Below are 26,894 nucleotides of genomic sequence, written 5' to 3'. Positions count from 1 at the left end.
CTACAGTGAGGAAGCAGAATGATGAAGGCTGCTGCTCAACCAGCTCTCTCCTGTTTATACAGTCCAGGACCCCAGCCCATGGGATGCTGCTGCCCACAGTTAAGGTGGTCTTCTACCTCAATTAAACAAATCTAGACAACCCTTTGTATGGGTTTATCCAGAGACTAACCTAATCTAGGTAATCCCTCACAGATGATTCTAGATCCTATCAAGTTTGACAACACAGACCACCAGAGACATCTAGCATTATGTCTCCCACAATCCTTTCAACCTCTCAAGCTATCAGCTGACTGTATGGTTATAAGGATTAAATGCTTACACAAAGGCTCAAAGTCAATATATAGATAACAAAGACAAGACTTAAAACCTATCACTCAAAAGCTCACATTTTTCTTAATTCATCAAGTTGACACCAAAACATATCACATTTAAGTCATAATCATCCTTCCATCCTTGTCTCCATGGGCACCTCAAAATGCAAAGTTCATTCAGTCTAACTTCAAAAGTCATCGCCTTTAAGATTTCCAATGCTACAAAAAGTCTGAAAGTCTCACCTGAGACTCAAAAAGACCGTCTCTTAACTCTGAACCACGTAAACTCATGATGCAATCTTCCCTGACCCCACACATGTTACATTTTTCAATTTTCCAAAATCATCACCCTATGGGAGATGCCACCAAGATCTCCTATCATATTGTGATACTCCTGGAGTCCAGAGAAGACAGTTTCAGTAGCTTTTCTATGCTGACCTTGGAGAACTGGGAGTAGCTTAAGTGTGATCTTTCCAGACATTTTCCTTACAACTGAATTTGCATTCTCAACCAGAGCCTTCAGTGGGTTGATTTTGTCTCTAGGGCATCTTTCTTGGAGCAGCGCAGGAGGCCTCACTTTAATGGTGGTGATATCTTAAACAATCTGCAGCTGAAGGGGCTTTGGTCTCTGGGCCTGAGACTTCTAACCTGCTTACATTTCTTTCACTAGCATACTTTATAGTTTTCATGCCTTTCCATTCTGTATTTTACTTTCTTTCACTAACAATCTTAAGGCAGTAAAGAAAAGTCATGCCATACACTCAATGCTATTTTTGTTTTGGGCTTTCCTCTGCCAAACATGAGTCCTTTACTTTTTAAATGTATTTTTAATTATTTATTTGGAGGGGGTGGCAGATAGAAAATGGGCGCTCAGGGCCTCCAGTCACTGCAAACAAACACCAGATGCATGTGCCCACTTGTGCATCTGGCTTACACGGGTCCTGGGGAGTTGAACCTGGGTCCTTTGGCTTTGCAGGCAAACATGTCAATGGCTAAGCCATCTCTCCAGCCCTCCATTACTTTTAAATTCATTTTCCTTTAAGTTCACAGAATGTTGGCAGAATACAGCCAATTTCTTTACCAGAATATCACATGAACTGCCTCTAGCCCAGTTCCCAGTGGACACCTTTTTCCCCATCTGGAATTTCATGGATTACCCAGCCATGGTCCTACTGTCCTCTGGTCTTTCAACTCCTATCAGAACGGCACCTTGAGCTCTGTTTTGCAGCACTGTAAGTCTTCTCTAGTCCAAAGCTCCAAATCTTTCCACATTCCTCCTACACACCAGCTCCAAAAGACTAAGAACCACATGGTCAGGATTATCACAGCAATGACACTTCTTTTATTTTTAATGTTTTCTTTTTATTTTTATTTATTTGACAGAGAAAGAGGAAGGGGGAGAGGCGGGGGGAGAAAGAAAGGGGATGCCAGGGCTCCAGCCATTGCAGATGAACTCCAGACACGTGCATCCCCTTGTGCATCTGGCTAACATGGGATCTGGGGAATTGAACCTGGGTCCTTTGGCTTTGCAGGCAAATGCCTTAACCACTAAGCCATCCCTCCAGCCCATGACTCACTTCTTGATACCAATTTTCTTTACCTGCTACTTAGTTATTGCTGGGACAAAATACCTGACAAAGATCAGTTTAAGGGAGGAAGGGTTTTATTTATAGTTCCAGGGTATAGTCCATGATGGCAAGAAAGGTATGGTAACAAGAGATGGTCCCATGCAGCAAGGAGGCAGACAGTGATGAATGCTGGTGCTCTGGTAGCTCTTTTCATCTTACAGTCCAGGACTGCAGTCAATGTAATGGTGTCTCCCACAGCTAAAGGAGGTCTTCCCCCCTCAATAAATCTTCTCACGATAACCCCTTATGGGCATGCCCAGAGGCTAATCTAGGTAAACTCTCCAAGACAAACGAGGCTCTATCAAATTAACAATCAATATCAAGTGTCACTGTCATAAAATGATGACATTCAAAAAATTTCCCTCATCAAATACTTGATTGTACTTCCAGTGGATGGTTTTGTTGTTGTTTTTAAGAAAGGATAAATGCTTAACTATTGGCCTCTATTACAAATTTTCAACATAAAAAGTTGATTTCCTAGTATCCCTCAATGGTGATTAAGTTGCTATTTTTTTCCAAATAGTTTTATAAATGTATGTGACTAAACATATGTACGGGGCCGGGGAGATGGCTCAGGGTGTAAGAATGACTGCTGCACATGCTTGAGGTCCTAAATTCAATCCCTAGAACCCACATAAAAAGCTGCTCATGGCCAAGCGTGCCTATAAGCCCAGCTCTGAGGGGCAGAACAGGAGGACTGCTGGGCCTCCAACGTCAGCCAGCTTGACCAAAGTACGGGAGCTCCAGGCTCTATGTGAAACTCTATGTCAGGGAAGGAAGGAGGAAGAGCAATAGAGGAAAACACCCGATGTCTTCCTTTGGCCTTTGCATGGAGCACATTCATCTGCATATGCATGTGTGCACACACACACGCACGCGCGCACACACACACACACACACCATAAAAACATATCTTGTATGGTCCATTGTACTTAATAAACACTACTGCAGTAGCCTCCTTCTCGTTGCTGGGACAAAACACCTGAGCACAGTAGCTGAGGGAAGGAAAAGGTTCATTTAGCTTGCAGTTTCCAGAAGCTTCTTCATGTAGGAAGACCACAGCGTGGACAGAAGCTGGCTCACTCTGACAGGGAGGTAGCAGGGACTACTTAGATTTCTGTCAATCTAATTTCTATCTTGGTTTAGTTTTAATTAGTATTCCTTTTATTATGTTTGACACTGATCATCCTCTCAGATAGGTATGGTTAATTACATTTATGTTTTTGTGAATTTTTATTTCTTATTCAATTTTCTACTGGATTGTCAATCTTTCTCATCAGTGTATCAAAAGCTTTTATAGAGGGGTGGGGAGGGAGGGAATTACCATGGGATTTTTTTTTATAATCATGGAAAATGCAAATAAAAATTAAAAATTTTTAAAAAAATAAAAAATTTAAATTTAAAAAAAAGCTTTTATAAACTGGTGGTTTTATTTTTTGATGATATGACTGAGTATATTTCATCATTTTCTTTTTGGCATTTAAAAATATCAATAAAATTGTATCATATTTATCATCATTATCTCTCTGGTTATGAGTTCTTTCTTATAGAGATCTAAATTGTTTTTATGAATATGAATACTTGCAATATTTCCCTTGTTGAATATAGAATTACAATTAGGAAAGTTTAGTTTTCCATATTCTTAATAAATGATTCATTCACTTATGATATCCTTTAGTATTTGAAAAGAATCACAGTTTTTATACTCAAATCACTCACCCACTTGAAATTTGTTTCATGTATGTACACATACATATATATGAATGAATATAAAATGTGAGATATATATACATACACACACATATATGTTATGAGAAGATGATCCAAGTTTACCTTTTCTGTGGTTATTTAGCTGTCCTACATCATTCATTACAAATCCCACATCTAGTTTCTTCTACTAACATGAGATACCATCTTTATCACATACTACAGTCTATGGACCATAAATCTTCCTGAATGTTCTGTCCTTTGCATTAGACCATCTTGTTCTATTGCTAGTTTTCCCAAGGTGTTCCAACTACTCATAATTATTCTTATAAATGAACTTTAGAAATAAGCTTGGCTACATTTAGGGGAAACAAACCCTAATATTTGAATTTTGATCAGATTATATTCATGAAATATGTTATAAATTACCTTTGGGAGCATTAACATCTTCATGATGTATAATGGATGCTCCCATACTGCTTAACTCCAAGTTCATGTTTCTTTGAGGAGAACTTTATGATTTAAAACTTACATTTTGGACTTACTAAGGTTATGCCTAGACTTACCCTGTTTTTAAAATTTGTTTGTGCACTATAAAAACAATGTCTTTGCATCTATTCTGGTTGGTTCTGTACATTTATGTGTGTACATACTTGTACCTACACACACATATATATATATATCTGCGTACACATATATGCTAATGATGGGTGTCAACTAGGCTTTTCATTTGTTGCTTATTGTTCAGTTTCCTTCATCCTATCTTTTGGATTCCCAAAATTGCAATCGTACTCTTTATTTCTCTTGTTTCACCTTCCCTACCTACCACATTGGCTAATGACCTCAGCACAGTGTGCTGACAAGGAGAACGCAGGTCTCCCTTGTCTTGTTCCTGACTTCGGGGAGAACCCTCTAGTGGTTCCCAGGGAAGCCACGCACCGGCTTTTAGGCTGAGGCACAGACATTTTTGTCATGATGGGAATGGATCCCTCAAGTTTTGCTTAGTGTCTGTAAGAGATGAACACTCAATTTTGTCTGCAACCTTTTCTGCCTCCATGGAGACGATTATTTTCTGTCTTTCTCATCCTATTAGTTACAGGCAATAGTAACAGATGCCTTTCTACTGAGCCACTCTTTCTTTACCTTCTGAAACAATTTCCATACCACCATGCTTTATTATCTTTATGTGTTGTGGACTGTGTTTTAAAGGCCTTCTGGCCATTGGGCGTCCTATAAAGTCATCTTGTGAACTGGGGGTAATTATAACTGTCAGAGAACAGTGACGACTGGCAGTGTTCGGGAAGCATCTTGGTTTCTGACTGGTGCTAGAAGGGCAGGGTGCTCTGCTGCTACCTGGTAAGAAGAGGCCAGAAATGCAGCTCAGTCTCCCACAAGGAACAGCACAGACCCCACCAGAGGAACATCCAGATTAGAACATGAGTGGTGCCGAGTCTGAGAAGCCGGTCGGAAGCGGCCACAGTAAGCCCGCGGCAGTGACATGGGGGGTGTGAAAGGAGCCGTGGCCGCTTGCTCTCGGACTGGTGAATGTGTCCAATCTGTGGGGTGCGGGGAAGGAAGAAACACAAATCTTTGTAGAGGGAAGTAGGCCCTGCAATCAAGAAATGAAGCCCTTTCCCATTCTCTTAGTGAGGACAGGAACCTGTCTCCTGCCTTTTCTTCTGTAAGATGCAACGTCTGAAACAGGATTTGGAAACGGGAGGGAAACATCAAAGGGGCCAATGCAATACTCACACAAGAGTAAGAACTCATACATCAATCCAGATATGACCCAGAGGTTCCCAAGTCATGCTCTGGAAAGCTTGCCAAAGTTTCCCAACCATTCAGGCTTGCCTGAATTGTCATGAGTGCTTAGAAATGCCAAATCAACATCATATTCCAAAAAGTTACCTCCCATTTGGAGTCTCCATCAATTTCCACCACCTTCAAGCCATGTTTGTTCTTCAAGTGCCTGTTAAACTCCCACTTGGTGCCGTACACGAAGCTGCAGACAGGGCACTTCAGGCCACCTGCAAGCACGGACAGAGAAAAGGAGGTGTCCACAGCACGGAAGAGCCCCGCCACTGCTCCCTCTGGCGAGCGCCCTGCGTCTGCAGAGAGCACTGTTTTGTTAACAGCACTTACAGTAATTCTACCCAAACCAACTGTACTATTAAAACACAACAGCAACAGCATGTATGTTACTCAGGGTGGAGATTTTAAGTCTAGCATACTTTCCTCACTCACTGAACACAGCGTTGTAGAGTGACACCTGCTTGGTGTTTTGATGTCAGAGAGAAACCAGTAAGTAGCATACTTCCCTTGACCGAGTGGGAAAGTGGCTGAAGTTCTTCTTATGTGTTTTCATTTGTACATAGGTTTTTTTTTGTTTTTTTTTTTTCTCACTGAAAATCAAAGGCTGCTGTTTTCAATCTCCTTTGCCCCCAAACACTTAAGATCAGCAGCTGGCTTTTGAAAACTCTTGTCATGAGAATCTAAGCCACAGGTATAAGTTCTGCAATGAGTCTCCCAGTAAAGAATAAATTAAAACGCTGATCACGTCTTGAAGTGTCACTGTTGACTGAACCAATTAAATTTTGTACATGTTCTAGGAAGTATCTGAACACCTTAATTAGGAAGACATAAAGCTCAAGGTAAAAAAAAAAAAAAAAACAGAAAAACAAAAACCTAAGGTCATGGAAAAGACTATCTTTCTATACATTACGAGAGAAACACTGCTGTTGGAGAGGAGACCCCAGTGAGCACATGGGAGATGAAAGCATTCTCGGAGGAAGGTCAACGAGGGTCCTGGTGCCAGGCGCCCACTCTCTAGGCCAGAATCGGGCTTTTACATGGGGCTGGGCTGGACAATGACACCCTCACCAAATTCACCCTGCATGACCAGAGGGCAAGGTTTAGAGAGACTTTATTAGATAAAGAGAAGGAAACAGGAGCTATAGAAACAGAGCTCCCATCATGAGGGAGGGGAGAGGGGTGACGCCCATTGGGTGTAGGGAGTGGAAGGGAGGACTACCTGAACCTGGAAGTTCAGCCAAGATGAAGAGCCAGCAAAGAGAGATCTCCCACCCGGGAAGTGGAAGTGACTACTTGCAGCCTAATTGTGCTTGGCCTTACCTCAGGCTCACGTGAGCCAGAGTGAGGGCTGACTGGTCTGGGGTAACGGCTGGCTCAAGAACAGGCCAACCATGAAGCCAAATTTGGGGGAGTGGGCTGAACTTAACCAACCCCAATGTTAGGATCAGATTTAAATTCTAGAGAAGGGGAACTCCCTCCCAGAATGAGCTCGGGTTGTTTATTGGAAAACAGACCTAGGTAACTCCTTTATTCCAGAGATAAGGAGAGCTGAGATCCTTCTCTGATGTCTAATAAAATGAAGAGTGCAAGGAAAGACAATTTCTGCTTTTCATATTCAGGACCCAGTCACCCTAAATCACCTAATAGAGCTACCTGACTTCCTCTCATTACGAGGAAGAAGGTTCTCACCCCAAAGCCCTGCCTCCTGCCATGGCAAGCTCCCCTCGCTGGACACAGCACAGTCCAGAGCAGCTCGTTTCCACAGTCTCTAATCCAATTCTGCTTCACTTTTACTCCTCCCTCCACCTTCACAACCCACAGGAACCACAACAACACTTGCTCACTGGGCATGCGCCAGATCATCAAATGTCAGTCTGTCTCCCCAACAGCCCAATGATACTGACATGGCCACAGGGGCCTAAGGCTGTGCTACCATTTATTAATATATATATTTATGAGAGAAAGAAACAGGCAGACAGAGAATGAGTATGGACTCCTCAGGGCCTCCTGCTACTGAAGACAAACTCCAGATACATGTGTCATTTTGTGCATCTGGCTTCACCTGGGTACTGGGGACTTGAACCTGGGCCAGTCAGACTTTGTAAGCAAGTACTACCATTTCTAAGGTCAGACTGCAGACAGAAAAAAAATTGACTGCAAGTCTATTCAACTCCAGGGCTTACCTCCTTAATCCTCGATTATGCTGGAACCACTGTGAGTTGTGTACACTAAATAACCATGCTATCTACATTTTCCAAGGAAAACATACTCTTTAAAAAATCTTTGGGGCTAGAGAGATGGCTTAGTGGTTAAGATGCTTGCCTGCAAAGCCAAAGGACCCAGGTTCAATTCCCCAAGACCCATATAAAGCCAGATACACAAAATGGCACAATAGTCTGGAGTTTGTTTGCAGGGGCTAGAGGCCCTGGAGTACCCATTCTCACACTCTCTTTCCTTTTCTATCTCAAAAAAATAAAAATATTTTTAAAAAATCTTTGAATATATGTGGATGTAAGTGTGTGTGGCTGTGACTTGTGGGTGTGTGTGCCACAGTACAGATGTGGAGGTCAAGACACAAACTAGAGAGTTGGCCTTCATCCTCCACCTTGTTGAGATAGGATCTCTTGTTTGCAGCTGCTGGCCTGTGTGCTCCAAGGGACTCTCTGTTCCCTGCCCTCTATCTGGCCACAGATGTATGGGGATTACAGACAAATGCCACCATGTCTAGCTTTATACAGGTTCCAGGATCTGAACTCAGATCCTCATACATACACAGCAAGTGCTTTATCATATCCCCAGCCCATAAGACATATGCTTCCTGGTTAGTGTGTTTGTCTGTCTCTCTGTCTCTCCTCTAAAGCACCTTCCTAGCTCAAACACCTGTGCCAGCTCCCATCATTTGTTTATGATCCTAAAGCTGCACACTCAGGTTCTTCAAGATCCTCAGGGGGCCTGCGGGGTGATGTCCAAAAGTACCCTATTTCTCCTGTTCTACACCTGAGCAAACCACAGAGATGCATATGTTTAGGCACTAAAAGCGCTGAGTTCATCACTGAGGCATGTTTATTAATTGTTCACTGCAGTACCGAGAAGGTAGAGAAACTCAGCACTGATGTTGACTTTTTCCAGGAAAATTGTTTAAGAGTCTCATGGGGATCCATCACACACTGCCAGGCGTGGTTACAAGGCCTGCCCTCTCTCACCCAATCCCACACAGGGATCTCCACGAGCCTGGTCATGAGCCTGAAGTGGCTGATCTCCAGTTACAGCAGCCCTGGAAGCCAACAGTGCCTCTCCTCACAGCTCTGGCTCAATCCTCCCTGAAGTGTGAAAGAACACAAAGGGACACCCCAGACAAAAGAGAAACCAAGGCAAGGGCTCCTGTGGGCATGGATCCCCAATTCTGAAGTTACAAGACATTGTACAGAAAAGGTATGTCGCATGCCCCTTATTTTCTGCAACTCAAACACATTACACCTCATTGGTTAGACAAGATCAAATGGCCTAGCTCTTTCTTAACCAGAGGACAACTTTAGCTTTAAACCTCATGTGTTATCATTAACTGTCCACCTCACCATAAATCTTTGCCCATGATCACTTGAATACCTTTTCCCAGCAAGGCTCTCTATCTTTGCCCTTGGCCAGTCTGGCCCTGTCTCTCCTTGAAAGAGTTAACAAGTAGCAAGAACTAGCAGCAAACTATGAGCTCAAATGGAGGCTTCAAAATGAAATGAGGGACTCCTTTTAGAGTACTCTTTCATAGAAACTAATTTAGGGAGAAAAACATCCTTATATTGTGTTTAAATAGAACTTAATAAGATAATGTCATCACATTCATTAAAACTTCAACCTTTACCATAGTAACTTTAATTAAACAACAACAAATGGAAATTTGTAATCTAAGACAGAATGCATAACTATGCTAGGTAATTGACATCAAAGCTGAGAGAAATAAATTTCTACTCCAATTCATTAAATTTTTGGCAATGCACAGTAAAGGTCAGTAGAAGACTTGGGCAGTTTGTTCACAGCACCGATACTGAGAGCGCTTCACAAATATCAAATGACCAAACCCCAATTTTCGCACCTGGCCTGGTGGACCAGGCAAAAGTAAAGCACTTCAGGAACAATTTAAAAACTGATCATGGCATTTTTTGCTCTTTACAGAATGTAATATATCTTAGAGAAATTCCTGGCATTAAAATATTTGTGTTGCTTTGTGGAGGCTGACATCATGGAAAACTCAATTTCCTGTTCAGTAGTCTAAGTTCATGAGGCAGGCAGTGAACACTTGTAAATATGATTCAAAGCAACTTGCTTACACTCTTGGCCCTGAGTTTTCTACTGATGTAAGCATGTCAAAGCTCATATCCTTAACGAAGCCAGGATATTCAAGAGGCAGAGTACTGGGTGCTCCAAAGATATGGACACTCAAATGCTTGGGACACACCAACATGGTACCTTGCATGAGGAAGGGATTTCACCAGATATGATTCAGTTAAGGACTCTGGTGAGATCATTCTAGACCATTAAGCAGATACAATACAATACAATCACAAAAGGATCAAAGGTGATGGTCGCAGACATGTGGTATGAGAAAATGCCCACTATTCTGGCTTAGAAATGAAGGAGGTATTAGTCAGTCAAGTATGGTGGCCTCTGTGCTGGAGAGATACCTTAGCTGTTAAGGAGCTTGCCCACGAAGCCTAAGGACCCATGTTTGACTCTCCAGATTCCACATAAACCAGACTCACAAAGGTGAGGTAAGCACAAGGTCGTATATGCCCACTAGGTGGCACAAGTACCTGAAGTCCGATTGCAGGGGCTGAGGCCTTGGTGTGCCAATTCCCCCTCCTTCTCTCTTAAAAAAAAAAAAGAAGAAGAAGAAGAAAAAGAGAGATAGCTTCTAAATAATGGGAAAGGCCAGAAGCAGATGCTCCCTGGAGTCTCTATAAGGAACACAGAGTTGTTACCATTTCTCTTTTAGCTTGGTGGGATTCATGACTGTAAGATAACTACAACAGCCGGAGGAAATGAGCACAGGCATGCTGGGGAAATGAGCACAACAGCTTCACTGTGGAAAGAAAGTGCACTTTACCAGCCCACATCCTCAGGATGCCCAGGACTCTGCCGACTGCATGCCATGGCTTTCTTAAGGATAAGAGCTTTGGTATTTTCACAACAGTAGAAAATTCAGGACCAAGCAATTCAAAGATGTTCTAGGACTCTGCTGACATTCTCACTTGCCACTGAACAAGGAACAGAAATTAAGTGGAGATCGCATGAAAGCAGGTTTCTAGTGTAATGGCATGTGATAGGTCATACCTGGATTTAGGACTCAGGGCTATCTGAATCCTGTATTAAACCTGAGCCTCTCTTCCTTTGGGATTCTTGTGAAAAACAGCTCAGGAAAGATACTGCAGAGGAAAACAAGTGCCTGTTTTCATTAACCAGGCTGATACTTCGAAATCCAAAGAGGAGCCCCTGGAAACCAAAGATTCCCAAGAGCTTGCAATCTGAGACTATAGCAAAGGCCAAACAACAGAGACAGACAGGTCACACAATCAGCCTTGGGTCAAATTAGCAACTAGCCTTGGGGAAAAAAAAATATGGGAAAGTAAAGGGCATCCCACATGGGACCTGTCAACACCCTGCGACAAGCCCAGTCCCAGACCAGCACTGCACTTCTCCCCTGGCCTCGGTACTCCACCGCGTTCACAAGCACAGGGTCTCGAAGGCCAAGCACATACGCGACAGCACAGCACCAGACGCTGAGTCAGGAGACTGGGACGAGCTTAGCTGCTTGTTCCGTTTGTGGCCTGAAGTCGGCCGAAATAAAGCCAACTGGAGAAGGGGAGAATTACTTGAACTTAATCAGAAGCTAATAAAAAATTCCAGTGGTACCAAACATTCACTCATTTCCAAATGATTTAAGCCCATCTCATGTTCTCTTTCCCTTCTTCCCACATGCGGACCTAAGAATGGTGTGAGCACTGCGCTCTGAGATTACTGAACCGTGCTTCGATTCCTCCATTGGTAGTTTGACTCTGGAGGAGATTCTCCCCCAAATCACAACAGTACAGCGTGGGGGCTGGAGAGATGGCTCAGTGGTTAAAGGTACTTGCTTGCAAAGCCTGATGGCCTGGGTTCAGTTTCCCACTTCCCATGTAAAGCCAGATGCACTAAGTGGTGCAGGTGTCTGCAGTTCATTTACAATGGCAGGAGTCTCTCTCTCTCTTCCTCTTCCTGCCCCTGGCCCCCCATCTCTCATTTAAAAATAAATTTATATAATTTATTATAATTTAAAAATTTATATAATTTATTATAATTTAAAAATAAACATATGTATATACTTTTTTTAAAAAATTTTTATTTATTTATTTATTTGAGAGCGACAGACACAGAGAGAAAGACAGATAGAGGGAGACAGAGAGAATGGGCGTGCCAGGGCCTCCAGCCACTGCAAACGAACTCCAGACGCGTGCGCCCCCTTGTCCATCTGGCTAACGTGGGACCTGGGGAACCGAGCCTCGAACCGGGGTCCTTAGGCTTCACAGGCAAGCGCTTAACCGCTAAGCCATCTCTCCAGCCCAACTTTTTTTTTTGTTTTTTAAGGTGGGATCTCACTCTAGGCCAGGCTGACCTGGAATTCACTATGGAGTCTCAGGGTGGCCTCGAACTCATGGCAATCCTCCTACCTCTGCCTCCCGAGTGCTGGGATTAAAGGCACCACCACGCCTGGCTTAAAATAAATAGAATATTTTTTGAAAGTCAAGTGCTATACAGTAGCCTTCCTCTCCAACATGGACCTGGAAAGGGGTGTAGAGGATGGAGATATGTGAAAGAAGATGACCAAACATATCCCTGGCTAAGATTAATATGAAGCCTAGGTTCTGTCAGGGAACGTCGATTGATTACAGGGAACCTTGGAAAGTTAGCAGAGAACTTGGGACATAAGACAATTCAAATTTAGCCCATCACAGGGCAGTGGTGAAGGTCTAGGAGCACCAAGCAGCAACGGTATCATCAGGCAGAGCCACGAGGCTGTCCCACCAGCACAGCACATGTCTGTTTCCTGCCAATCCTATCCGACAGTGTGAGGGAGGTGAAAGAGAAGCCCAGCCTCCTGCCTAGCACTGATGGTCACTCTACGGCAATCCACCCTCCCTCAGGAGTCCTGGGAGTGAGAACTGTCAGAAGTCATGCAGTGGTGGCTGGGTAGGGAGGCCTTAACGAAGACCGCTGGCATGAAGCTCAGCAGTCAAGCATGGGCAAGGACCTGGGTCCCATCCCCAAAGAAAAGGGAGAGAAAAGAAGCAATGGTTCCCAAAGTCTTGGGTATTCTCAGAAAAAAAAAAACAAAGTTATTATTAAAGCTTTGTTGCATGTCAGACCCTGGATCGCTCTTCCTCCTCCTGGCAGACACTGCTGAGGCGCTGTGGAGGGCAGAAGGGGCAACTTGTCTAAGATGGCATAACCAAAGAGGTGGAATGCCCACTTAAGTCAAGGCCCTCCCTCCCCACTGCATGGTCCTGCTCCCAGAGCCACAAAACTGCTGCTTAAGAAACTGAGGCACACGCTATCCCATGCTCACTGCTACCTCCAATGGATGGCTCCAAAAAGATCCTGAGATTCCGAAGTGCCATGAGACACAGTGAATCCATCCTCATTTCATGAAGATGCATCTCATTGCAATTTTAGCAACCTGGCTTCCCACTGACTCAGAAAACTTGGGAGTGTCCCAGCTGCCACAGGGCTCACAGTCCCACATCTGCTAACTGGAGGCAGAGTTTCTAACACTATCTTCAGCTTCAAACAGGCACAGGACTGAGGGAAGGAGCAGCAATCAAGTTCACACACTGCAGTCATTTTCATCTAGATTACCAGAATGTGGATATAAATATTTCTGTGTATGTTAACAGCACAGGAGCTAATCCTTGAGAAACATAAAAACACTCAAACTTTTCAGTACCATCAAAGGTTTTCATCAAGTCTCATTAAACATTCTAAAACATTCTTCTTTTTAAGGGTGACTAAGTCATTTGCATTCTCAAAATGTTATTTTCAGGTAACCCTAAATGTTCAACCCTAAATGCAGCTATAGTCACATTAGCTATCACTGAGAGAAAAAGAAGAAAAAGAAAATCTAGAAACCAGCTAGTGTTCAGTACGTGTTGCTCAGTACTTGCATTCAATGCCGTATTCCCAAAAGCCCTCAAGAGTATGATCAGGAAGACTGGACCAAAAGAAAACAAAATGTCCTGTCAATAAGTATTGAGTAAATAAGCCTCAGACTTTCCACTATGCAAACGTTCTGTGCAGACAAATATCAGACAGCAGCAACACTGACGAAGAAATACTGTTGTGGGGTGAGGCGGGATTGTGGGTAAGTTGTTATTGCTGTCCTGTTAGATTTTCACTACGGTTGAAGTGAACCAGCCCTGTGTGACATTGGGGAATCACAGTGAGGTCGGGTGGTAGCAGCAGCATCACAATGAAGAGCAGGCACTGAGGGAACGTTCCCAGGTGTGACAGGAGCTAGGGAGCCGGCAGCGCAGTGCCTCCCTTACCTTGCTGGATGAGCACTTCGGCAGCAAGCTCCCCACTGCCCACGTTGGCATACTCCTCGTTAGGGTGCTTCCGGTTGTAGTGCCGTTTCAGTGAGCCAGAGATGTTGCAGGAGTAATGACAGTGCGCACAGCGGAAAGGCTGGGGAGACAAGAGGGGAGGTGAGTCCCAGGGTAGCAGAGGAGCACAATTTGCTTTGTGTCCCCTCCAATGTCTGCCTGCCATGACAGTTGTGAGGGGCCCTAGGAAAATGCAGGCATTGGGCTACTGAGCTCTGCCTCCACATAACACACTAAGAAAACTGGGACAGGGTGTTCCCAGAGTCTCTGCTGAACAAGTTTACCTTCTTCGTTTTTGCCTTTTTTCGTCCACCTGAGAATCTATAGTTCTTGTTCGAGATTAAACACAAAAGCAGAGCACTCAAGTATTGCCAGTGTAAGCAGATGCATGTGAAGCAGTTCCCATTCCAATCGATGCCCCAGGCGCTCTGTCCTTTAGCAAGATGGACACTGAGTGGCCCTGGACCTGCATGTAAGGGTCAGACACGAGGCAGGCACACCCATCAAAATCTACCTGAACCTTCACCAGGCACCTTCAGGGTAAAGACGCAAATGGGCAGATGGGTACACGTCCTCATCAGGCTTCTGCCACAGTGCTTCAGGGCACTCATGACGAGAGGGAAGAGGTGCCCATCAGCCGCCTGGGAGCCCAGTGCGAGCAGCAGTGGCTGGGTGACAGCCGTGTTCCTGACCCCTGTCGGCCATGCTCCTGTCCGTTCCCAACAGTCCTCCCAACCCGGCAGGGGTTCCTCCCGACATTCGGGCCCGTTTAGTCACACAGCTTCCTGGCTTAGAGGAGAGGAGACCCTACGACAGCCCTCGACGCCCAGTGCTCAACCAGCACGGGGCTCCGGGCAAGAAAGCCCAGGGTGGCGGGCGCTCACCAGCAACGAGCCCAGACAAGCTGCAGAGCCTCTCAGAACTTCACTCTCCCCTCAGAACGTCACGGGGCTAACAACTCCCTTGTCAGGGCACGCTGAAAGGAGATGTCACCCAAGGTGCCCCATATCAAGTGTTTCTCCTGTTTCCACTGGTGACTTTAGCTCAGCTAAGCACTGCTACTAAAAGCTGACATCATGCTGGGCATGGTGGCACATGCCTTTAATCCAAGCACTAAGGAGACAGAAGTAGGAGAATCACTGTGGGTTTAAGGCAAGCCTGAAAATGACACAGTAAATTCCAGGTTATCCCACACTAGAGCAAGACCCTGCCTAAAATCAATAAATCAACCAATCAAAAAATTTAAAAAAGCTGACATTACCATAGACTCTTTCACTACCCAACCATTTACTGAGTCTTGCCTCGTCTCTAGAACCTGCCCCTGCTCCAGGAAAGGGTGCCCTCCCAACTTTACTGCTATTATTGTTATGGAATTGTTATGGTTTGAACAGAAAATGTTCCTCATAGGTTCATGTGTTTGAACAGTTGGTTTCCAGGTAGTGGTGGTGTTTGGGAAGATGTGGAACCTTTAGGAGACAGAACCTTGCTGTAGGAAGTGGGTCACTAGGGGTAGGCCTTTAGTCTTTATAGCCAGCCCCAGTTCCTATTTACCCATTTATTTCCTGAATAGATGCAAGGGGACTAACCGACTTCCTGTTTCTGCCAACATGGTTTCTCACCACGATGGGTTCTAACCCCTTGAAACTCTACACCAAAACAAACCCTTCCTTACTTAAGCTACTTTTTGTCAGGAATTAGGTAACAGAAATGAGTAATGTTTACTCTATGTTAGAAGTATGTAATTTGCTTTTTTTATTATATCAGGGATCCCTGGTGTTAAGAGATTGTCCTGAGTCTCAACAGAGACTTTGAAATTTTCAAAAGTGTTAGTACTGTTAAAGACCACGGGTTCTTTTAAAGTTGGACTGAATATGCATTTTACATCACGAGATGGTCATGCACCTATGGAGGCTAAGGAAGAGAATGGGACTTAGGCTCATGTGCTGGTGGCACTATTTGGGAAGACTGTGGAACCTTTAGAAGGTGCACCCTTGCTGAAGGAAGTTGGATACTTAGGGCCAGGCCTTGAAGCTCTATAGCCTGACCCCACTTCCTATTCACTCTCTTCCTTTCAGAATAGATGTAATATGACCTGCCAGCTTCCCATTCCTTCCACCATGTTTTCTCCCCACCACTATGAACTCTATCCACTGAAATTATAAGCCAAAAATCATTCCTCTCTCCTTCTCTTCCTTAATCCACTTCTTGTCAGGTACTCAGTCACAGCAATAAGAAACTAAAAGAGGATGTTGCCTGGGGCTTTACACCTTCCAGGAAAGCACTGCACCACTGGTTTGTATCTTAACTCAGATCCCAATTTTTTTTTTTTTTTTTTTTGGTTTTGTAAGGTAGGGTTTCAGTCTAGTCTAGGCTGACCTGTGTAATTCACTCTATATTCCCAGGGTGGCCTTGAGCTCATGGTGATCCTCTTACCTCTGCCTTCCAAGTGCTGGGATTAAAGACATGTGCCACCACGCCCAGATAGATCTCACCTAGAGGGGGCATTCTCTCAGAGAAGATAAAAGACAGATACTAAGGTGACCCAGCCTGCTCCAGAAAATTCCCAGGGATTCCCTACATCAAGACATACAGTGCCGTGTGCCCTCCACACAGGCCACATTGATAATCATTCATTCATGTGCTGGTCTGGCCTGCAGAGGTTTACTGAACAAAGGAACACAAAACAAAGGCAAAATTGGTCAGGTTTTCTCATCAGTCAACAGAACAGAGTGCAAAAGGTCTAAACTTCCAACGCAGGATTACTGCAAAGTTAAAACAAAAGCTATACCCTGTTCTAGTACTTTCATCTCTGAATAAGCAAATGTGATGATGTTATTATTTTTGGAATGTTAGCATTTACACAGAAACCGAGAAGAAAAAGCTGGAAATGTTATACTAATCACATGGGGTGGTCAGTGGGCAGCAGCAGCAGCAAGAATAGAGGCAGTTTAAAGTAAGGAAGGGATCTGCACACTCGTGGCAGCCCAGTCCACCTTCCATGGAAAAGCAGATAAATACCTCATGGGAATTTTAACACCTTTTAGTCCCATACCAGCTTCTTGAAATAACTAAAAGGGAATGGCCAAAGTCTAGTTATAGACTTTTACCCAAATCTCAATTTGGGGGTCGCAGTGATGGCTTAGGCTAAACACACTTGGTTGCAAGCCTGCCGGCCTCTGTTGGATTCCTCAGCACCTACATAAAGTCAGACACAAAAGCGACATATGCGGCCAGCAGTCCACTGCAAGGGGAAGAGACTGGCCAATCCAGCAGCAAAACAACATGGAAGGCCCTGTCTCAACAAGCAGAGGACTGGAAGCCTCCACCCGTGTGCCATGGCACATACACACCCATATGCACCCATGCACACAAAGACACTAACTAAAAACTAAAAATTACAGAAATACCTCAACTTTTTGCCTGTGCGTGTGTACACATGTTCATGTGTGTAGGTATATACATGCATGGAGGTCAGAGGTGGATGGTCATGTTTCCTCAACCGTTCTCTCTCTTTTTTTTTTTTTTTTTTTTGAGACAGTGTCTTTTGCTGAATCTAAAGCTCACCCACATCAAATACACCAGTCAACCAGTAAGCTTTAGGGATTCGCCTCCAAACAACTGGATGACAGGTGTGAGACACAATTGCTAATGCTCTCCGTCAGAGCTAGGAATCAGAACTCGGGTCTGCATGCTTGAGCCGTGTGCACATACCCACTCAGACATTCCCCAGTCTCAAACCTCAATTCTTAAGGTGGGAAGAGGTACAGCAACCTTCTGCCCCCAGAGGACTCTGCTGTGCCAGCCCACACAGACTAGTCACCAAGCTTCGGTTTGGCACATAGAGGTCGCTGGCCCTGGGCAGCTCTCTCCCTGCTGAGCAGCTGTGGGGTTAGAAAGACAAACGGTTTCCTTCCTGGAGCTTGTTTCTGCTCCCTTACACCTTTCAAGATCTTCATATGAAATGCCTCTACTGGGAGTCCTTCCTAAGCCCTGATAACTGAGTCATATCTGGGCCTTTCCAGAGAGCCAACTTCTGAGCGGACAGAAAGCGTCACAGTCCGCAGGGAATTCTCCCAGGGCTGTGACAGGGAGGGGCGGGCTCTACGGAATGAAGCTCCACAGCTGTGTCATGGAAGCTGCATCCTGAGATCTCATCTCAGAAGCATCGGCCTCTGACCCCTGCTAAGAGTCAGCCACTGTGCTCTGGCCCAGAGATCCAGTGACAAATGAGGCAGATTTGAGATTCCCTGAATATATATGAGTTTGCAAAGATCAAATGCTAAATAGGCAAACTAAATCATAAAACTTGGTCCCTAAGCCAGATACTAGTGCAGCAAATGTCACCAGATCTTCAAAGGGAAATTATTTATTCAGAGCTCACAGGACAGAACCCAGACAAGCATCAGACAAGATATAACCAGGCTACACCAGCACAGTTCTCTTGAAACAAAATTTCAAAGTTCTTCGTGTGGTCCAAAAAGAAAGTGAGTTAGAAAGACAAGTAGCCCATTGCAGTAGCCTCTTGACAATGCTGCACTGGAGTTTAAACCAAATTAATGAGATCTAACAAACTTAATGATTGCTATTTTACCTAATATTTACTGAGATGCTGTGGTGGTTTAGACTGTCAACTTGACAGGACCTAGAACCCCCCCATGACAGGGCTCTGGACATGCATGTGTGGGACCATCTAGATAACGCTCGACTGGGTTAAGTAAGGTCGTAGCGCCCACCTTAACTATGGGCAGCACCATTCCTCAGGCTGGGGTCTCCGACTGGAGGAAAAGAAAAGGAAAACGAGCTGTGCACCAACACACAGTGCCTGCTTCGTGACGGTGGGCATGCTGCGAGCAGCTCCTTCAAGCGCCCGCGGCTGGGCTGCCCCGCCGTGATGCCCTACGACCCTCACCCGTGAGCTCACAAAAACCCTCTTTCTCAAGTCACGGTTGTCTGGTGTTTGCTCACGGCACTAAGAAAGTAGCTAATGCAGTGAATGAATCTGCTTTTCATGGACTAACTCCTGAAGACACACCACAGCCTCACATGGTAGGCACAATGACTGTCCCATTTTACAGAGAAACTGGGGTGCAGAATGATTATGTGGCAGTCACAGTCTGCACTGGGTTTTGGACTCCAGTGAGTACCAATGACGACGAAATTATTTGCTTTCGCATTGGTCACACTTTCCCCACAGCTCCACAGTCTGCCCAGAGCAGCCTCACCAGATGCTATCCGATGAGGGCTCCAAGGTACACTAGGAAAGGTGTGTGTAGTTACCAGATCATTGACTGTGAGGGTAGAGAATGAGGTGGGCACAGCCAAGTCACCGTGTGCTATGTGCTGGGGGAGCAAAGGGACATCAGGCCCTGAGAGCCCCCAGCAGGTATCAGGCAGGAGAACGGTAGGACTGATTCCGCCCTGTGGATGGTCACTCAGGAAATTAGAGGAGAGAACAAGTGAGGAAGCAGGGAGCCATGCACATAGCAGCTCCAGAGGTGTAGGCAAGGGCTACTGAGAGCCTGGTAGGGAGTGAGAGAGGGGAATAAGCACAGGGCAAGGAGGAGCATACGAGACATACACAAAGAGAGAGAGAAAGTGCAAGGGGAGAGGAGGGGAAAGAGATGAGAGACCCAACACAGGAGATGAGGTGCAGGAGGAAGAAGGCCAAGAGCTTCAAGCAGAAAGGGGTCATCCATGTTTCAAGCTTCTACAATGGAGGAGGATACCGGTCACAGGGGAGAAAGTCAAAATTCTAGAGCCTGGACATGCAGGAAAGCTGGTCTAGACCCTAAGTCCAAAACATAGAGGAGGGCTGAAGAGATGGCGTGGCGGTTAGAGGCACTGGCTGGCAAAGCCTGGTGGCGAGAGGAGGCAGAGCAGGACCGCAGAGGAAGGACCGGAGAAGATGGACAGGAAGAACGGCAGAATGAGGCCAGGTACAGAGACAGAAGAGTCTGGAGTCCCACTGCCCGAGTTAGGCTGTCCTTCTGGGTGGGAGGGATAGCAGTCAAGCGAGAAGCCTAACTGGAAAAGGGCTCACCTGTGTCCATGGGCCAGGCAGTGAGGGGTCAGCTCTGGTGAGCTAACTGAAAGTTTCATGGTCCAAGGACATAAGGGAAGAAGGAAGCTGTGGGCTTGTTCTCCAAAGGTGCTGTTAAAGGTTCTTTTCAAAAGGTGCATCCAAGACTGACAAGGAAAGAAAAGGTGTAGTGGAATCTGTGAGACAGCAGCTCTAAATTCTTAGATTATGTCAGGATAAGTCTACTCTGTATAACCACCGGCAACATCATGATTGCACATGACCATGAGGCTCAGAGACCCAACTGTCACCCTGCTCTTTGAGGTGGGCCCACCTGCTCCGCAGAGGAGAACAGTACTAGATGATTCTAGTGAGTGAAACATGGAGCCAGAAATCTTGATTTCATCACATGAGACTCACACCTTAACTGACGTCGATCCAGGAAACTGATACATAAGACAAACTGGGCATCTGATCGGCATCCCTCAAGTGCAGAAAAGGGTCACATAGCTCTTACAACCTGCATGAAGTGGACTGGCTGGTGTAACCAGCATTATGATTAATAGCAGCATTCTTAGACTGTGGCACTCACAGCTCAGAGGCCCTTCACCTGACAGGATACCAGTGTCCCACCAAGCAAGGGTGGACAGATGGAGTGAAGACACATGAATAGGCCAGTAGCTAGGAAAAGAGATCAGATGTTGGCTCCATGACTATGAATTCTAGATTGCTTTTCACTTCCTGTCTATGAAATGAGAGAATAAAGTTCACTGCCTACCTGCTAGGGTTTCAGTGAAGTGACAAAACCTAGTCTAACTGTGATGTGAAAAGTATGGAAAACAGCAAGCTTTGCTACAGCTGGGGGAGATTCTGGAAGCAATCCCCAGAGGCTGAGGGATGACTATGTTTATACTCAGCTAATGTGATCATCTGAGGCTTGAGAACTTCGTGGTGCGTAGCCCCCCAACTCTCCCATGAAAATTCCTTTCCCTTACATCCTATAGAAGTGCTCCTTTTCCTGTAGCCTGACACCCTGCAGCAGGCAGGCCTCCTGCATACTGAGGGCTGAGTTAGATCTGCATAACCAGCAGACTGGTTCTCCACCTCCAAAGGCTTAGAAACTCCCACCCACGTCAGCACAACTGCACCAGACTATCCCTGAACACATCAACTGGGAGTTGCCACCATGGCGTGCTCCAGTAAACTTAACTCACCAACAATCTGAGGGCTGGAGAGATGGCTTAGCAGTTAAGGTGCTTGCCTGAAAAGCCAAAGGACCCAGGTTCAACTACCCAGGACCCACATAAGCCAGATGTAGAAGGTGACACATGTGTCTGGAGTTTGTTTGCAGCAGCTGGAGACGCTGACACAATCATATTCTCTCTCGCTCGCTCTCGCTCTCTTCCTCTCACTCTCCCTTTCTCCAGTAAATAAATAAAAATAAAATTAAATGACTTAACAACCTGAGCTTGTTTTGTGGTGCTGGGCTTGAATCCAAGGCCTCAGTACATGACAGCTTAGTGTTTCATCAGGGAACTCCACCCCAACCACTAAAGGGCCCTTCACCATGTTGCTCTCTGTTGCAGTCCGGCTCACACTGCGGGTAGAAATCACCCAACGAAGAACAGCTTGTGGTAAAAAAAACAAAAGGTTTATTTTGGCTTATAGGCTCGATGGGGAAGCCCCATGATGGCAGGGAAAATGACGACATGAGTAGAGGGTGGACATCACCCCCTGGCCAACATAAGGTGAACAGTAGTAACAGGAGAGTGTGCCAAACAATGGCTTGGAGAAATTGGCTATAACACCCACCCCCAACAACACACTCTCTCTAGGAGGCATTAATTCCCAAAATGTCCATCAGCTGGGTAACTTAGCATTCAGAACACCTAAGTTTATGGGGGACACCTGAATCAAACCACCCCACTCTCTAAGTGACTGAGCAGAGTGACTGAGCACTGCTGTCGCTCTATAGACTGATCTCTAAGCAGCCATCGATCAGATTGGAGGGATCTGGTAAAGTCAGACAATGTGACCAAATGAATAGTTTTCAAAGGTCATAACATTTTTATAAAGGACATGCAGCCATCAATTAAGTTAAGCTTTGCCCTGTGGGTACTTAATTAAGTATTCATCTTGATTTTGTCATCCTCCTGCAGTCATAAGTCTTATTTCTAGGCTCATGAAACTGTGTTCAGTGGACAGCAGAGGGAAGGGTCAGCAGGCCCAAGGGGAGTCCAGGTCCATGTGCTGGCCAGAACATCATGCTCTGCTGGAACCTCCCAACCAGACCCAGAGAGAATCTCAGATGCACATACACCGAGTCACCAGTGGCCATCTACTCCAAAGCAAGCAAAGAAAACACAAAGAAAGGAAGGAAGGAAAGAGGGAGGATGAGCAATTAACTCCATTGTTTGACATTAAAGAATAATTATTTAGAGCTGAGAGATGGCTTAGTGGTTAAGTGCTTGCCTGTGAAGCCTAAGGACCCTGGTTCGGGGCTCAATGCCCCAGGACCCACGTAAGCCAGATGCACAAGGTTGGCGCATGCATCTGGAGTTCATTTGCAGTGGCTGGAGGCCCTGGTGCACCCATTCTCCCTCTCTCTCTGCCTCTTTCTCTGTTGCTCTCAAATAAATAAAATAAAATAAAATAAATTTTAAAAAAGAATGATTATTTAACAGAATCATGGGGCATGATCTACTGTAAAATACACAAACACGTCATATAAACTATCCTAAGAAACTGCTTATATTTGTGTGTGTGTGTGTGTGCGTATGTATGCGCACACACAAATAAAATAACTTTTTGAGTATTTAATACTTGCCAAGTAATGTTAGGAACTGAAGGTGAGATTTCAGTGATCACTACACTTACAGGTACTCACTAAACACAACTTCCACTGTCCTAGGTACAATGCCCACTTCTTGCCTCCTGCCTCCAAGACTACAAGTCTTCAAAGACTGGGCCATAGGGAAAATTCTTCCCTAGTTCAGTAAATGGCCTACTATGTACCCAAAACAAAAACCTGCCTCCCTCTCTCCCCAAACTGATTACCAAGTTCCCTATCAATCCCAGCTCACTGATTCTACCCAGCGCAACTGGAGACAAGCACTATCTCTTAACCAGGTTAATACAGCAGCAATGGCCTCTCTGGGTCCCCTCCTGCCCATCTCACCATGCTGTTCCCACACAGCTCATGGGTTCTAATAAGTGACAGGAACTATCACTGTGGTGACTAGGTGTACTCTCCACTGCAGCAGCGACACAGGGACCCACACAGTCGTGAATGCATGCACTCACAAAGCTGCTGCAGCCTCGAGATCTTCATGTGCAAACATCAGAAGGTGTGGTGCACGGCAGAGACGCTTTCCACGTAGTTGTTCTCAGACTCGCAATGATTTCATGAGACTAGAGATGTTTTTCATAGTCATACAGGTTACCTGAATTTAAAGAAGTATATGATCTGCCCACGGTCACTCTAATGGAAATGTTTGCAAGAGCAAATGCTCTTGAATATTTGGGTATATGCTAAATGGAATACAAAGCCTTTCAGGAAGTTAAAGTATAGCAATGAATAACTTCAACTCAATGTTCTCAAGGGACTCAGAGCACATATTACCCTACATAGACAAAACTGCACAATGGCAAGGGAATATGTATTAGATTAGAGCAAGAGTTTAAAAGATCCACTCCTTCAGAGAATAAAAGACATCCTAATGGGGATGGTGGTTTTGATCTTGAATGCCAGCCATGAGAAAATTGAGACTGAAGGTTCATGAATACAAGGCAAGCCTGAGCTACACTGACCCTATTTCTAAAACAAAACAACAACAACAACACACACCCAGGAAAACAATTTGTACAAAGGATAATAAGGAGACTCTGAAACCAGCCTAGGTTCAAAGTCCCAGCTTCACTATTTAGTCATACAATGCCCTGGGATGGTCCCTCAGCCTTTCTTACTGCTTTCTCTTCTCGTCTTTCACGTAGACATAAAACATCAGATGCGACAAGGAGTGAACAGGATGACACACGTAAAGCACCTGGCACACCATAAGTATTTTGTAAATGTTAGCTGTCATTATCACCATGGTTTTTTTCAGAGTCAACCTGTAACAGAAGAAAATGTCAAGAAAGAAATAGGAAATTAACGATACAAAGCAAACAACACCAACAAAGAACAATTCCATAGCATTTACATAGAGCAAAAGTGAGTTTTAGTCATATCAGGAAAACCTGAACTGTTGTGACGGCAGCTGCACGGGGCCTGTCACAGCAAGACTGCACAGGGCACAACAGTACAGGCCTGTGCTCTGGTTTCACTGCACCCACGGGAGACACAAGCTGGAAGCCGGCGAGAAAGCCCAGTAGAAATATTGCTAGGTGCCGCCTGCAAAGGAAGAAATGAACCAGCATCAGAAAGCTTCCTGAGGAGGAAGAAGGACTGATGGGTGCAGGGCATGCTGATCAAGGTCCCCAAACCTCTTGCGAGAGACCAACAGAGCTTTGGCAAAGGATGACCCAATCATTGTCCCTAAACACTGAGGCTGAGAAAGTGCTATAGGTCAGACATCTCTATCACACCCTCTAGGGCTCAGGAACCACTGTGGAAGAGGTAGCAGAAAGAATGTAAGAGCCAAAGGAAGGACAGGAATACTTACAATACACTCTTCCAGACACAAAGTGGCCTTGATACTCATGACCTCAGTGACTGATGCTACCTAAAAAAACTTGCATAACAGGAGGAATACAATGATGGCTCCAAAATAGAAGAGGGTCTTCGAAGCCTAAGGACCCAGGTTCGATTCCCCAGTACCCAAATAAATAAGGATCACTGAGAGTTCAAAGCCAGCCTGAGACTAATTCCAGGTCATCCTGGGCTAATGCAAGACCCTACCTCAAAACAACAGCAACAAAAAAGAAACAGAAGAATGACTAGTTGAAAGAAAGGCAACTCAGTGGAGGGAAGATTTTGGAGGGTGGAAAGGAGAGTGGTATATTATGTATATTTGTGGAAGTTGTTTGAAAAAGGAGTCAATTGATAATAAAACTACATGACAGCAAAACAAGGAAAAGGATATGGTATCTGCATGAAATGTGCCATGTCTCAGTAAAAATCAGCCAAAGTCATCTGAATGAACAAGCATATCACGCTGGACTTACAGCTGGTCCACTCATCACAGCAGAGCCTCAACTGCAGATCCTTGAGCATGGGTCCCAGGATTATGGTGTATGGATATACACACCCTTGTCACTTAGAGCAATGCCTACCATCTTCTCTAATGCTGTGAAAGACAATGGCACTTACGCTTTACGGATTGAGCCCCTCACCTCAGAAACCTTCCAAAAGAGCTCATAGCTGGAACTGAGAACTGAGTTAGAATTCTTTGGGGACCAAGAGTATGGACTCCAATGAGAAGCTCCCACTAGTTTTGGCCAAAAGAGGGGTTACACTCATCAAAATCTCTAAGTTAACAATGCTTATACCCATTAACCTATGCCAATCTCACTTTTGGTTGGAGAATCTGTTTTTATTTTTCACATGGCAGCGAGAACTGAGGACAACCAAAATCTACCAACAAGACAGCCCTCCCAACTTTTTATTTCTTTTTATTTTTTTTAATTTTTTTGTTTATTTTTATTTATTTATTTGAGGGTGACAGAGAGAGAAAGAGGCAGATAGAGAGAGAGGGAGAATGGGCACGCCAGAGCCTCCAGCCACTGGAAACGAACTCCAGATGCGTGCACCCTCTTGTGCATCTGGCTAACATGGGTCCTGGGGAATCGAGCCTTGAACTGGGGTCCTTAGGCTTCACAGGCAAGCGCTTAACTGCTAAACCATCTCTCCAGCCCCCTTCCCAACTTTTAATAAGAGTACATTCTCTTTCTCATCAGTCCTGGGCACCAAGGGGACCTGGCATTAACCTCATGTGATCAGCCTGTGCTCCTGACCTCAGACCTCCAGCAGAGTCCCCATCAGAATGCACATATCTAAGCTCCCTGATAGTCCAGGCTGGGCTGAGCAGCAGGGGTTTGGCTTTGTCTCCCTCATGATTGATGTGAGGCTAGTCTAGCCAACCTTCCTCCAAATAACCTCCAAACCCAGAGAATCTAGACAAAATGTATTTTAAGCCCTTAAAGAACTTTAAATGTGATCGAACAAGAGATCACATTTACAACATTTACCAAAGCTATAAAGCTACACCAAATAATCTTGGACTCAATCCAGGTTCTATCCTTCAATGGCTGTGCAACTTTGTGGAAGTTTCTCATTTAGGTGCGTAGAATGGTGGTAATGTAGACAGAGAGACCCATCAAATGATTACATGGATGGCTCAGCCAGCCAGGCTCGGGTACAAAGGGCCCTATCTAAAGAAACAACATAAAGCATTCCTTTTCACCTGGAAAAAAAAAAAAAAAAAAAGTGAGGAGTTTAGTTTCCCTGCAAGTGTTTGCAGCAATTGAAGAGGAGACCAGGGGGTGATTCAAATTCACTGGTCACAACAAGCGACCGGTGAGCACTGAGTCCCTCGGGCATGCCTGTCCCTGGGGGTGGAGAAGTAGATAGGAATGGGTGCATTTTTCAGGTGCTGCCCTGGGAGGTGGAAGCTTACAGAAGGTTCCACAGTTGGCCTTTGAGCTAAGGGCATACACAGAAGCTCACGCCTCACAGCCCTGAGCCACTAGTGCCCTGATAGCCACGACCTCCTCCTGGAAGTGTCGCCTCAGGGCCACTCATGCTCTCCTGCGGCCATCCCAGCTGGACGACTTCTGCAACTCCCCTGTC

General features: G+C 45.1%; 1 protein-coding gene across 2 annotated transcripts in view; it reads right to left on the bottom strand.

Annotated features, from left to right (window-relative positions):
* Positions 1 to 26,894, bottom strand: part of Zfat (zinc finger and AT-hook domain containing) — a 214,114-nt gene that overhangs the window by 28,205 nt on the left and 159,015 nt on the right. For both annotated transcript variants that reach the window (XM_004656180.2, XM_045144010.1), the window contains exons 12-13: positions 14,029 to 14,167; positions 5,555 to 5,673 (exon numbers count right to left, since the gene is read on the bottom strand). In XM_004656180.2, coding sequence (XP_004656237.2) covers positions 5,555 to 5,673; positions 14,029 to 14,167 — 258 coding nt within the window. The remainder of the gene's footprint in view (positions 1 to 5,554; positions 5,674 to 14,028; positions 14,168 to 26,894) is intronic.

Source organism: Jaculus jaculus, chromosome 2, assembly GCF_020740685.1.
Source record: "Jaculus jaculus isolate mJacJac1 chromosome 2, mJacJac1.mat.Y.cur, whole genome shotgun sequence".
Classification (NCBI taxonomy): domain Eukaryota; kingdom Metazoa; phylum Chordata; class Mammalia; order Rodentia; family Dipodidae; genus Jaculus; species Jaculus jaculus.
Note: the sequence above shows the minus strand (reverse complement) of the source record. Positions and strands in the feature narration are given on the sequence as shown.